This window comes from Panthera pardus, unplaced genomic scaffold (assembly GCF_024362965.1).
Source record: "Panthera pardus isolate Hobbes unplaced genomic scaffold, ASM2436296v1 HiC_scaffold_11, whole genome shotgun sequence".
NCBI lineage: Eukaryota > Metazoa > Chordata > Mammalia > Carnivora > Felidae > Panthera > Panthera pardus.
In genome coordinates this window covers 77,464,487-77,477,521 of record NW_026526666.1, presented here as the reverse complement: position 1 = coordinate 77,477,521, position 13,035 = coordinate 77,464,487, and the positions used below count along the sequence as shown (strand labels likewise).

The 13,035-nt window shown below is 56.7% G+C and overlaps 1 protein-coding gene across 1 annotated transcript; it reads right to left on the bottom strand.

The window, feature by feature from the left end:
• Positions 1–3,112: 3,112 nt before the first annotated feature.
• Positions 3,113–11,255, bottom strand: FHL3 (four and a half LIM domains 3). Its single transcript, XM_019430266.2, has 6 exons — positions 11,095–11,255; positions 5,767–5,940; positions 5,504–5,678; positions 4,320–4,489; positions 4,040–4,226; positions 3,113–3,913 (listed from the first exon to the last, which is right to left on the bottom strand). The coding sequence occupies exons 2-6, from the start codon at positions 5,920–5,922 to the stop codon at positions 3,759–3,761; spliced, it is 843 nt and encodes a 280-aa protein (XP_019285811.1). The 5' UTR covers positions 5,923–5,940; positions 11,095–11,255; the 3' UTR covers positions 3,113–3,758.
• Between the last annotated feature and the right edge of the window lie 1,780 nt (positions 11,256–13,035).

The following is a 13,035-nucleotide window of genomic DNA, read 5'->3' as shown; positions in this document are numbered from 1 at the left end:
ACCCTGCTTCAGATTCTGTGTCTCCCTCGCTCTGTGCCCCTCCCCTACTCATGCTCTCTCTCTCTCTCTCTCCCTCTCTCTCTCAAAAATAAATAAATATTAAAAAATAAAAAATAAATAAATCTATTAAAAGAATCTATATGAACTCAATGAAGTTCAACACTAATTGTTAATGAGGAGACAGCCTGGAAGATCTGATACAGGAGGGAAATTTTTCTTTGTATATACCCAGCATGAAAAGTTTTTTTTCTTAACTTATACATGCATTATTTTTTCAAATTAAAAAATAAACTAAAAACTAAAAATGGAGAGGGGTGCCTACGTGGCTCAGTCAGTTGAGTGTCCAACTCTTGGTTTTGGCTCAGGTCATGATCTCTCAGTTTCATGGGTTTGAGACCTGCATCGGGCTTTGAGCTAACAGTGTGGAGCCTGCTTGGGATTTTTGCCTCCCTCTCTTTCTGTTCCTCCCTGACCTGCATTTTCTCTGTCTCTTAAAATAAATAAATAAACTTAAAAAAAAAAACAACCTAAAAATTAAGGGACGCCTAGGTGGCTTGGGTGATTAGGTGTCCAACTTCAGCTCAGGTCACGATCTGAAGATTTGTGGGTTTGAGCTCTGCATTGGGCTCTCCACTCTCAACTCAGAGCCTGCTTCAGATCCTCTGTCTCCCTCTCTCTCTCTGTCCCTCCCCACTCTTGCTTTCTCTCTCAAAAATAAACATTTTTAAAAAGTCTAAAAATGGGATACCCAGGTAGCTCTGTCGGTTAAACATCTGATTTTGGCTCACATTATGATCTCACAGTTCGTGGGTTCCAGACCCGCGTCGGGCTCTGGGCTGACAGCTCAGAGCCTGGAGCCTGCTTCAGATTCTGTGTCTCCCTCTTTCTCTGCCCGCCCCCCTACTCATGCTCTGTCTCTCGAAAATAAATAAAACGTTAAAATAAATAAATAAATAAATAAATAAATAAATAAAATAAAAAAAGCCCTAAAAATTAAGACACACATATGTACATGCATGCTTAACAAAAAAGGAACTAGGAAGTTATAATATCTCCAGCAATTTTTAGTGATTTGCCTCTTCTCTTTACTTTTAGGAATTCTCCAATTTTTCTACAATGAGAACGCGTTGCTTTATGTTTTTCAAAGTTTGAAAAATAACGCAGGCATAATGACTCTCATCTTGCCTGCTGATGGGGTGTTGTGAGGGTTATATGTCTCAAAATTTAAACAAGATCTAAACCGCAGGGAGAGCACTCCAGGCAAAAGTCCTCCCCAGAGGCTTTTCTTGCACCTCTAGAAAAGAGGTGGGAAATCTCCATTCAAGATTGGAGAGACTGTGTTGGGGGGTGGGGGGGGGGAGGATTTGGGATCTATGATATATCATCAAATATAAGATGTCATCAAATGTTAACTCCATCATTATGTTCCACTAAGAAAGACCAAAAATATTTTTCTTGAGATCAATGACACAGTACCTGTACATCTCTTTCTCTGAGGTGGGTGGACCACTCAAGCAAAACCATTCACCTTCCGTCCCCTAAAACCTCCTTCTCCGGTCTATCAAACCAGTCACCAAGTCCTGTCTTTTCCACTCCTGACGCCACCTGCCTCTTTATCTCTCACCTGGACCAGTGCACTAGCTTCCTACAGAGCCTGCTCATCTTACCCCTTCAATCCATTATTCATGCTGCAGTCAGAGTGATCATCTTATGCCCCTGCTGAAACATTTCCACTGGCTGCTTACCCGCAGGGTGAGGTCTGTTTAACTTGGCATTCGATTTTTTGTGACCTGGCTTCTGCCTGCCATTTTAGTCTCTTGGCACTTCCTCCAAATGAAATTACTCGCTGCTTCCCCAAAGCGCCATATGTTTTTTCAAGCCTCCCGTTCTTTGCACCAGCTGTTTTCTATGCTTGGACTACTCTTCCTCCACAAGTATTTATTGAACAAGTAGTAAGTGCCGGGAGTTGAAAATAGAAGGGTGAGCAAGGCAGGCGCGAGCCCAGCCTTCACAGAAGCCGTTGGGAGAAAGAGACAAAAATGTAAACATATAATTAATTATCAGTTGTAAGGACACATGTTGGGTATTTGTAAAGGTTTGTTGAAAAATGGCAACCACAGTCTCAGAAAGTTTAGGATTTGCATCGGGCCCGGGAGGCAGTCTGAAAATAATCCACCTGTGATTACCTAGGTGACTTTGGGGAACTGGCAAGCGGAGTCCGCACCTCTGTGAAATGGAAAAATGCCCGCCTCATAGGATTTCTGGGAGGATTTAGTATGAGATACATATGATCGCGTGGTTCTGCCGGACCGGAGGGCCCCTCCCCCACGAGACCCTAAGGTCCACTGGCTCTGCAGCTCGGGTCCCCACCCCAAGAGGCGGCGGGCAGGACAAGGAGTGCCCCAAGCCGCGCGTGCCGGGAGCGCGCCCCCGACCGTCGGGGGGCCGAGGGCGGGGCAGGGGCCGCGGGCGACCGACACCCGGGGTGGGGAGCAGCGCTCCGCCCCATCTCCCCACTTTGGGGGACAACCCCCCTCGCTCACTCCCGCCTCCGCCCCTGAATCACGGGGGGGGCGGGGCCGTGACCCATTCATGCCGGGAATCGGATCCAGATGTTCCCGCGGCGCGTGCAGCTGCATCCTTGCCTTTTTTGGCAAAAAACGTGCGGCCCCGAGCGGATCCCGGGCCGCCTCCGCTAATCCTCGGGAAGAGGGGGAAGGGGGCTGAGGGTCTGGGCCCAGACTGGGAATCCGCACCGGGTGCTCAGCGGGATTTGGGAAGAGCTGCCAGTGGAGGGGGGCGGTTTGTACTGGATGGGGAACCCACTGCCGACTCCGCTCCCGTCCGGGACCTCCCCCAAGCCCCCTCCCTTCCCCACCCGGAGGAAAAAGTCCTTCGCCAGCAGAGGGGAGGTTGGCGGAGCCTGAGATGGACAGTAGCAGCGACGGGATCCCCGTTCTCCGGAGGTTTCCCATCCCAGCAGCTTCCTCCTCTGCCCTGCACGGAGGAGGTCTGGAAAAGCCTCAGAGCCTCCCTGTCTGCCAGGGAACCTTCCTCCCCCGCCCCCTCCCCCCCCCACCCCCCGCCAAACCCAGACAAACACACAGAGGCCTTCGCTTCCTCACACTGCTTTATTGCAGAATCTGGAAGGGCGGGGTGAGCCAGTCCCACCCCCTCTGCCCATCTCCGGGCAGAATGGAGCTCAAATGAAAGGAGAAAACACTCGACAGATACCGGATGGGCAAAACCCTGTGCTCTAGGACCCCTTTAAAGTGTGAACGCTGGTTTTGCTGTCCAGAGAGCCCCAGCCCCGAGGCTAGATTGGGATGACGGTGGGGAGGGTCAAACCTGAATATAGCCCACTTTTGAGGACTTCTCAGGCACCCACAGAGGACCTAACGTCTCAGGAAAGAAGTCTAGATCAAAGGGGGCCTGGGCCCCAGAGTCCAGGTTTAGACGGCTGGGTCTAGAGCCCTGATTTGGGGAGAGGGCTTGGGATCTGGGAACCCAGACTGTAGGGGGAGTCTAGGTTGGCAGAGGGGATTTGAATCATGGAGGCTCCATAAGAGCCCAGGTTTGGGAGCCCTGGGTCAGGGAGTACCGGTTTGGGATGTGGGAGCAGGGAGGCTGAATCCTGGAGCCCAGGAGGAGCCCCAATTTGGGGGTGGGGGGTGGGGCTGGGTCCCAAAGGTGGTTTGGAAAAGGAGCCTTAGTCCTGGAGCCCTGGTTTGGGAGGCCCTGGGCCCAGGAGTCCTGGCTCAGGGCCCTGCCTGGCTGCAGCCCTGGCACAGTACTTGGTCTCCATCCGGCACGAAGCCTTGACCCACCAGGGAGGTGGAGCAGCGGGCACAGGAGAAGCAGCTGTGGTGCCAGTGGCGGTCTTCAAAGGACACATACTTGCCTCCACCGAGTCCTGGGGGGAGGCCGGAGGTTAGCTCTGCGGATCCGGAGCGCGGTCCTGTCCCTCAGCCTCACCCAACACCAGATCCCATTCCCTTGCTTGCACCCTACCCGCTCTGTCCTTTGACCTCTGTCCCACCTGTGATGGGGCGCTTGCAGCTGCTGCACTTGGGTGCAAAGAGTTCTCCAAAACAGGCCACGCAGTATGGATCGTCGTCCCGGGAGGTGAACTGTTGCCCTGCCAGGGGCGTCTGGCACCCTGTGCAGACCAGGCATTCTCGATGCCAGGGCTGGTCACGGTATGTCACGCCACCCTGTGTCAGCGTCTACGGGGGCAGCATCTGTCAGTGGGAGGGAGTGGCGGTTCCCACCCCACAACAGAGCCTGGCTCACCCCCACCCCACTGGCCCAGCCCCCACCTTGCTGCAGCGGGCGCAGCGAGGCGCAAACTTGTTCTCATAGCAGGGCACGCAGTAGTGAGCACCCTTGTCGGGCACAAAGGAACGGGAGCCCAGCGGCTGCTCACAGCCACTGCACAGGAAGCAGTGCTCGTGCCACGTCTGGCCTCCATATTCCAGCTTCCGGGACCCTGTGGGGAACAGGGGTCCCACTCAGAGGCTGTGTCCTAAGCTCCTGAGTGCCACCCTCTGCTACCCTCCCAAGGAGGGTCCCCGCTGTTCCCACAGCCTAAGCAGGGTGGCATCCATGCACATGCAGCAGGACCCTGGCCCCATATACGGCACATGCTACCCTCCCCCGAACACTGCACAGACTTGCTGGACACATGCTAGGCTCCCAGAAACTAGACACGAGGAGTTGGCACATGCGAAGTCCCCATGTGTAGCAGATATGACTGTCTCAGCATACGCCAGGCCTCCGTGTCACAGGCACGATGACTTGGTACACGCTAAGCCCTTATATGCCAGACATGACGGTTTGAGCACACCACAACGATCCTACATATACTAGCCAAGCAAGTCTTTGCCCACACAGAATTCTAATGCCCCGGACGTGATCGATCCAGTACACGCTAAGCCTTGACATGTCCTAACGATGTCATTCTCCACACGTCCTCAAGCCTCACGTAACTATGAGGCATGCGGGTCACCACACACGTGAGCCCTCTGTTTATCTGCTTCTGCACACACCAAGACCCAATGCACCAAGCACGATGGTCTCCTTGCACTTCTCGCTTCTGCATGTACCACACGTGCAGGCGCTCATACGTGCTAAGCGCCCCGGCGTGTACCGAGCCTGTCCGTCTGCCCATACACGGTCAACTCACAGGCGCGTAGCAGGCCTGCTGGTGCGGCACACGCCAAACCCTCAGGAATGTACCAAGCTTGTCCGTTCTTGTACATGCTCCGCTTTCATGTGTACAGCTGGGTGTGCCAGTCCCCATGCATGCTAATCTCCCGGGAGCACACGGGCACGACCCATCCTGTATACACCGAATTTCCAGAAAGATGCTGTGTGTGCAGGTGTTAAGCATAGTCAGCCTCCGCATACGCAACATGCATGTGCCAGTCCCTTGTGTGTGCAAGAACCCTACCCAGATGCAGGCACCCGGTCCCACACACGGCGAGCCCCCCGGGGGACGTACCAGGCATGACGGGCTCCCCGCAGGCGGAGCACTGCGACGAGAAGGCGCTGCAGTAGCAGTCATTGCAGAGCAGCTCCCCGTCCTGGCAAGTGAAGGGCTCATCGGCCAGTGAGCGCTGGCAGCGGCAGCAGCGGAAGCAGCCCTCGTGGAAGTGGCGGTCTTCGTAGAACAGCTCCTGCGGGGCGTGTGGCAAGGGACACTGGCACCTTTGCCCCCTCCGCCAGCCTCCACCCACTCCTTGCCCTGTCAGGTCCAGTCCTTACCCTTGAGTCATGCCCGATAAGCTGCTGGCACTCAGCACACGTGTTAGCGAAGGTATTGTCATAGCAGGGCACACAGTAGGGGCCGTCGTCCGTCTGGATGTATTTGCGGCCATACAGGGACTCGCTGCATTTCGCACAGTCAAAGGACTCGCTCATGGTGGCTATGAGTGCGCCCTGCCAGGGGCAAAAGGTGGGGCGCGGGTCACCCAGAGGGGCTGTGACTCAGCCCCTTGTAAAAGCCTTTTGCAAGAGACCAGGCATAAGAAATGCCAGGTCAGAACAGGTGGTGAAGAGGAAGGGCTGCTTCTGGAAACCGAGGAGTCTGGCACATTTGTTCTCTTTCTTTTTTGTTTTTAACGTTTATTTTTTTGAGGGAGAGAAAGCGTGCAGGCGTGCACGCACGCGCACACACGCACACACGCACGAGCAGAGGAGGGGCACAGAGAGGGAGACACAAAATCCAAAGCAGGCTCCAGGCTGAACTGTCAGCACAGAACCCGACGTGGGGCTCGAACCCATGAACTGCGAGATCATGACGTGAGTCAAAGTCTGACGCTCAACCAACAGAGCCACCCAGGCATCCCTCTTTTTTTTTTTTTTAACCAATTAGTTAATTATTTGAGAGAGAGAGAGAGAGAGAGAGCACTCACAGGAGCGGGGATGGGGGGAGAAGGGCAGAGGGATATAGATAATCTCAAGCAGGTTCCACACTCAGCGAGGAGCCAGATGCGGGGCTCGATCCCATGATCCCGTGATCAGGGATCAAAATAAAGAGTAGGACACTCAACTGACTGAGCTACCCAGGCACCCCCTGCATGTTTATTTCTGCATTTAATGGGGGTTCGGGGCGGGGGGGGGGGAGGAGGGAGAGAAAGGGTCAGGAAAAAAAAATCAGGAAGCAGAAGTTGTTTTCTTATCTGGGCCCTGGCAGATCTGGGGGGAGGGGGCTTTTCCTGGGTCAGTGACTCATTTCCTGCCCCAGCCTGAGTGTAGCTTCCACTGTTCCTACTGTCCCTGAGGGGACAACAGCAGGGGCAGGGAGCCACCCCACTCTATGTCCCATATAAACAGCACCCCCACCCTCTCTTGACTCCCAGGAAGGAGCCCTAGCGACATGGAAAAAGGAACCTCTAGCCAGAGCTCCGGAGTGAGGAGCATAGGGACATGAATGGGGTGTGTAGAAGGATGTTGGGTCGCGAATGGCGGAGGTGGAAGTCACCTCGGACCTCCCTCCTGCAGAATCAGCCCAAGCAAGGACTTGAGAGGCTCAGCCTAGGTTTAAGCAGGAAGGAAGTCCTGCAAGCTGGACACAGCCAAGCTTCCCCAGCTGGACCCTCTGCCCTCACCCCCCCTCCGGCCCCTGCGGGGTCTCTGGTCACACCAGCCTGGGCAGCCTTGGCCTGCAACATATGCAGCAGCTGTGGCAGCGCAGATGGCCAGATGTCAGGTTTGACCAACAACAGGGGAGAGAAGAAGGAATGGAGATGCCAGGGGAGGGAGAGGTAAACTAAAGATGGAGGTTATGCAGCGTGCCCCCTGCCATCTCCGACGGGGATCCGCTCCTGGCAGTTCTTTCCATCCCCTGGGGTCATTACTTCCCACCCCCTGCCTCTGGGAGAAACAGCCTCTCCCCAGCTTTTCTGGTTTCTAAGGGTTTGGGGCAGGGGGAGTGGAGGGTGAGAGTGGGAGCCACAGGAGACACTTTCTCCCCAATCAGGCCCCCTCTCGGGTGGGGAGTCAGGCAGGGGGGAGCCCTGAGAGCTGCTGTTGCAGACACCCAGCCCCCACCAAACCTCAGACACTTTCCATTTTCTCAGGAACAAAGCATGTTTGTGGGATGAGGTCATACACACAGCTGCCTCTGGAACAGGAGCATGGGGAGTGTGGGGGGGGGGTAGGGAAGTGGGGTTCTCAGTCCCTTCTGCTGCCCCTGACTCGTCTCAAGCCCCAGATTCGGAGTTCCCCACCCCCAGCCTCCTCCATCATGAAGTCTGCTCTCTAAGGGCTTGGATCCTAGGGTGGGTGGAGAGGAACTACCAGGACTCAGAGGAAGGGGATGTTCCCACAGCTTCAGAGGAGCCTGGGGAGGACAAAGGAACCCACCAAACCCACTACCCCCTCCCCCCATTCACCCCAGTAACTGGCAGTCCCCAGAGCCTGCCCAGGCTCAAGTGGAGGGAAAGACCTCCTCTTCTCAGCCACCCCCAGTGGGAAATTCTGGCCAAGAAGCATTGCTCTGGCTTGGAGTTCAGACTTCAGGCGCCAGCAAATGCCCCAAGCCTGGAGGGCCTGGCTCTTGAAGGGATGGTTTGTGAACTCAAAACTGCCCTTCTGTACAATGGGGGGGGGGGGGGGGCACAAAGTTCGTACCCAGGGCCAGGCCATGAGGCCTCCAGGGGCTGGGGTCTTCAGAGAGGTGACTTCTGGGGCAGAGTTGTGCTGTAGGGTAGAGCGTAGCCCTCTTTCTCAGTCCGCTCCCTACCAGTCGGGCCTGGGTTTCCTCTGGCCCAACATCTGAGTGTCGTCTGGGCTGTCAGCCACTGGGCAGCAGGGGGCCACACAGGTGGAGTGTGGCTACGGTCTGTCCAGGGGTGCCCTGGGTCTTTTCCTTCCTTCCTGGCTTGGCCCACAGCAGCCATCACCTTCCCAGGCCCAGGCTAGCTCTGGGGCCATCCCCTGGGATGCAGTCACCACTCTGAGACAGGGGCACCCCAAATAGGGTATGAGCATGGCTTCTGTTTCCTTCCCAGAATTCCCTAGTCCCTAGTCCGTCCAGCTGGGCTTTAATGAGGACAGTGAAGGGCACTATCAAGGCCCACCTGTCCCTGCCCATCCCCCTTCCTCCCCATCTCCCTCCCACTTTCCCTGGCAGGGCTAAGGGAGCTTAGCCCTTAGGAAGCCAATCTTATTTTCCTTCACGGCTAGTGTGTGTGTGTGTGTGTGTGTGTGTGTGTGTATGTGTGTGCGCGCGCGTGTGCACGCTCGAGCACAGGGTAGACCGCTCAGTCTGCCAGATGGCTCTCAGCCCCTGCTCCCACCAATATGCACATGCACACACACACACACACACACACACACTTCACTCCTACACCTGACCCAGACACACACGTCTGGCACCTCCCAGAGCTCAGAATGGCTGTGGCACGTAGTGATAGAGGCCCAAATGTGGCATGTGGATCTGAATCCTGACTTGTTGTTCACTTACTATTTGGGTGATCTTGGGCAAGTCACTGAAGCTCCTGGGCCTATTTTCTTATCTAAGACTACCTCCTACTCCTGGGGTTGTCGTTAGGCTTAAATGTTGGTGCTTGGAAAGCACCTGGCAAAAAGTGAATAGTCGGTAAATGGTAGCCATCGGTGTCTCACTCACACTGGGGTCAGTCAAGTTTCTGAGCCAGGCCTGGGTCAGGGAGCTGGCCTGGGTTTTGATCTGGACATTCCCAGGGTAAACCCAGGGAGAGAACAAAGAGGGACCCCCCCCCCCCAACCAACTTCCAGTTCTGCTGGGGGAAGCAAAGAGGCCCAGGTTATGGGGCTGGCTGAGGAGGTCAGCGGGGCCAGCCTGATCCCAGTGAGCGTAACTCTGAGACCCCTCACACAGGTACGCAGGTGTTCACACAAAGTGTGGCCTCTCACAAAGTGCAACCCCAGCCACCATTTCACTGGATCTCACAAAAGGCAGGCAGGCTAGGGTACCATCCCCATCTTACAGTTGAGTACAGAAACCGGCGACAAGCCAGGCCCAAGGTCACTCAGGTCTCAGAGAGGCCAGGTTCCCTGCTTTCCAGCCTGGAGCCCTTTCCTGTTTGTCTCTCTAAAAATGCTGCAGTGGTGGTAAAGAGGGTGGTCAACATTAAGAGCAGGGACACAGGAGACACTTGGTGACATCACTAGCACAGGAGCCTGACTCTTCTTCCCAGCTGCTAACCCCGCGATTGGAAGACAACCAGAAGCCGTTCCAACTACCCATGCCAACCCCTCAACTCTCCCCCGCCCCCACCTCCACCCTATACTGTCCAGGAGGACCCTGGCGAGGCCCCTCAGCTGTGAGTCAGGATCAGCTCAGACCCCTCCCCCCCCCCCCCCAAGTCCCAGGAACTGACAGGAGATTTAAGGGGAGAAACCTAACTCTCCTCACCCCCCACATCCTGCTATCAGGCACCAACCCCAAACTCTCCTTTCTCCCCTCCCCTCCCCCCATGGGGCCTGGGAGTCAGAGCAGTTTAGGGGAAGGGGGGGGGGTGGGAAGCAGGATCCAGCAGCTGCTCTGGGGACGGGAGAGGAACAGTTCATTCACCCCGGATCCCCCAGGGCTGAAGCAGTGCGTCCAAGATTTGAGTTTAAAAATAAGTTGGGGCTGTCTTGGTGTATGCCTGGGGCTCCTTTTTGATCTCAGTCTGTCTCAGGTCCTCTGCCTCACAGGGGCTTGGCTGGCCCAGAGTTTCTGTTTCTCCACATCCTGGCTTCCCAGTCTTTTCAGGCCTGAGTCTCTCCAGGTCTGACCCAAGCTGTCAGTGCACCTCCGTCAGAGCCAGCTCTGCCCCACTCAGCATGTCTGTGTCTCTGCACACTTCAGCTGTCTTTATGTTTTGGGTGGGCTAGTCATCTCGCAAGGGCCCGGCTCTGCGGATTTCTACCTCTGTACACCCAAGTCTTGGTATCTGAGGGTCTCCTAGGGGTTCCCACCACCCCTTCTCTCTCTTAACATCTCTGTTCCTGAGCGTCTCTGTCTCCAGTTTCTGGACTTCTCCATAGGCCTCACAGAGGCTGATCTACCACAAGGCTAAAGAAGCTTAGGCTTCAAGGGCCCCTTACTTGTCCAGGACCCCGCAAGGCCCTGGGAAGGGCGCTACAGCGTGTTCACTGGGATCACTGTATGCTTCTCCTTCAAATGCTCCGTTCCACAAAACCTGGGTCCCTCCCTATGCCTCCGGTCGGCTCTCGGTGACTCTACGCCCAAGTCTCTGTCCCTGCTTCGGGCATCCCTGAGCCTCCCCCTATCTAAGCCTATCGCTCGTATCCCTGTCTCGCTCTCGCTCCACCGGCCTTTCTGGGAGCCTCAGTTTCTCGAACCCTCTCGGTCCCTCGCTCGACTCTGGCTTCTCCGTTTCAAACTTGGCCCCCTCCCCCCGCCAAGTCTCGAAGCAGCCCCCGCCCGGCCGCCGGGCGGCCGGGATCCGTGCGATCCGGGGGGCGCCCTCCGGGGCTCAGCGCCCCCGCGCCTCCCGCTCCAAGCACGTCCGCAGGTTATCGCGGCCGGACCCGGGCGGGGGGCGGGGGCCGGGGCCCAGAGCGGGGATTCGGCGCCGGGTACGGCGGGGAGCTCACCTCGAAGCGGGCGGCGGGAGCGGGGAAGCCGGGCCGCGCGTCCCTCGGCGGCGGCTCGTACCTGCGGGCCGGGCCGAGCGGGGGCCGAGCGCGCCGCCGGTGAGGGTGCCGGCTGCACACGGACTGTGTGGGCGAGTGGGAGCTCGGCCCCAACCCCTCCCCGAGGAAGTGCGCGCGGGGCCCGCCCCGCCCGGACCCCGCCTCCGGCCGCCCCTGCCCGCAGAGTGCGGACCCCGCCCCGGCCCCGCATCCCGCAGGCTGGGGGCCAGACCCCGCCCACACCTCCTCTTTGGGCCCGATCCCGCCCCAGGGCCCCTCGGCCCGCCCAGTCTAACCTGGCTCTCCCTACCTCCCCGGGCCGCCAGGACCCCGCCCCCGTCCCCTCCCTGCTTTCTCTGTCCTCACTCCCAGCCTCCCCCACGCCTCCCACCAGCAGCCAGCGGGAGACGGCTGTACTCGGTCTCAGGCGAGGGGTACGGGACCCAGCCGAACAAGGTCCACTGGGGGACCAAGAGTCCACATGCCATCTTCATGTCCCCCCCCCCCCAGCTTACCCCCAGGGGTCACACGTAGCCCGAGTTTGTAAAAGAGGACTTCAGCCCGCAAGAGCGGGTGCTTTTGACTGCTGTCATGGCTCTTATTAGCGGGAACCAAGGTGTTCTCAGGAAACAAGGAGTGAAGAGAGGACCCCCAACCCTGGTCAGAGCCTGGACCTTCAAAGGGCTTGATTTCACAACTCTGGGGGCCAAAAACAGAGGTCACCACCTCCTCACCTCCAGCTGTACCCTGGGACAGACGAGCTCGGCCTTGGGTTCCACAATGCCCAGGAATAGTTTTGACCTTTGAGGCCCAGGGGAGTCCCTAGTCCTTGGCCCCACGATTTTTGGGTTTCTCAGGGAGGGGTGTGAGGAATGTGCAGGGATGGGGCACTGCAGGCGGCAGTGTGGAGGGAAGTGGAGGGAACCACCCAGTGTGGAGGGAACTGTAGAGGTGGGGAGGAGGACTCCTCATCTCTACAGTTTCCAATCCTCTGGCTTCCTCCCTGTGCCTGGGAGGGAGGACTGGCGGCTGCCAGGGACACAAGGCCCCTCCAGGTCCTTGAGGCCACCCCCCCTGGGATCCTCAGGCTTGTCACTAGGCATAAATAGCCTCGATCTGGTAGGATGGGGGAGGGAGGAGGAGGTTGTGCTGTGCTGTTTGGAAAACAAGAGACAACAAACCAACCCTAGAAATAACCTCAGCCTCTAGAGTAAGAGATGCCCACAGAGGCTCTCCCATCCCCCAGGCTGGATCCAGCCAAGCTTTCAGAGCACAGACTCATTCCCTCCCAGGCTGGGGCTCCTGAGTACCTTCCTCTCCCATCTCTGAATCATATGCCTGCCTTCCTGGGTACCAAGTCACCCCCGAGGCCAGGTTTCCTTCCAAAATTAAACCAGTTGTTTGTGTATTATTGTACCTGATGCCTAGACTGTAAGTTGCATGAGGGCAGGGACAGGTTTCTTCTTACTCACTCCTGTATTCCCCGTACCTGCTCCAAGGTCTGGCACATAATTAACACCTGATGAATGAAGGAATGACAGATGCTGCTTCAGTTTCAACTCTCCTCCACCCCAGTTTGGATCACACGTACCTGCTATCTGGAGTCCAGAGGGTGAACAGCCAGCCCATGGGTGCGCCCTTTCTCTGGGCTTTGTCTTGAAGATGTAGAGGACTCCTGGCCCTGGGGAGGGCAGGGAAGATTGCCAGGTTGGAGAGATGACAAGAAGGGGTCTGCTCTGGGGTGAAGGGAGGCAAAGATGAGTAGCCTTCAGAGAGGGAGGGGTTATGACTAAGGAAGGTGCTGGATCAAAGGTAGAGTTGGGGGTCTCTGGTATTTACTCATGGCTTGAATCTCTGCTGAACAGCTTTATAAGAGCCAGTAATTCCTGAGATCTTTGCACC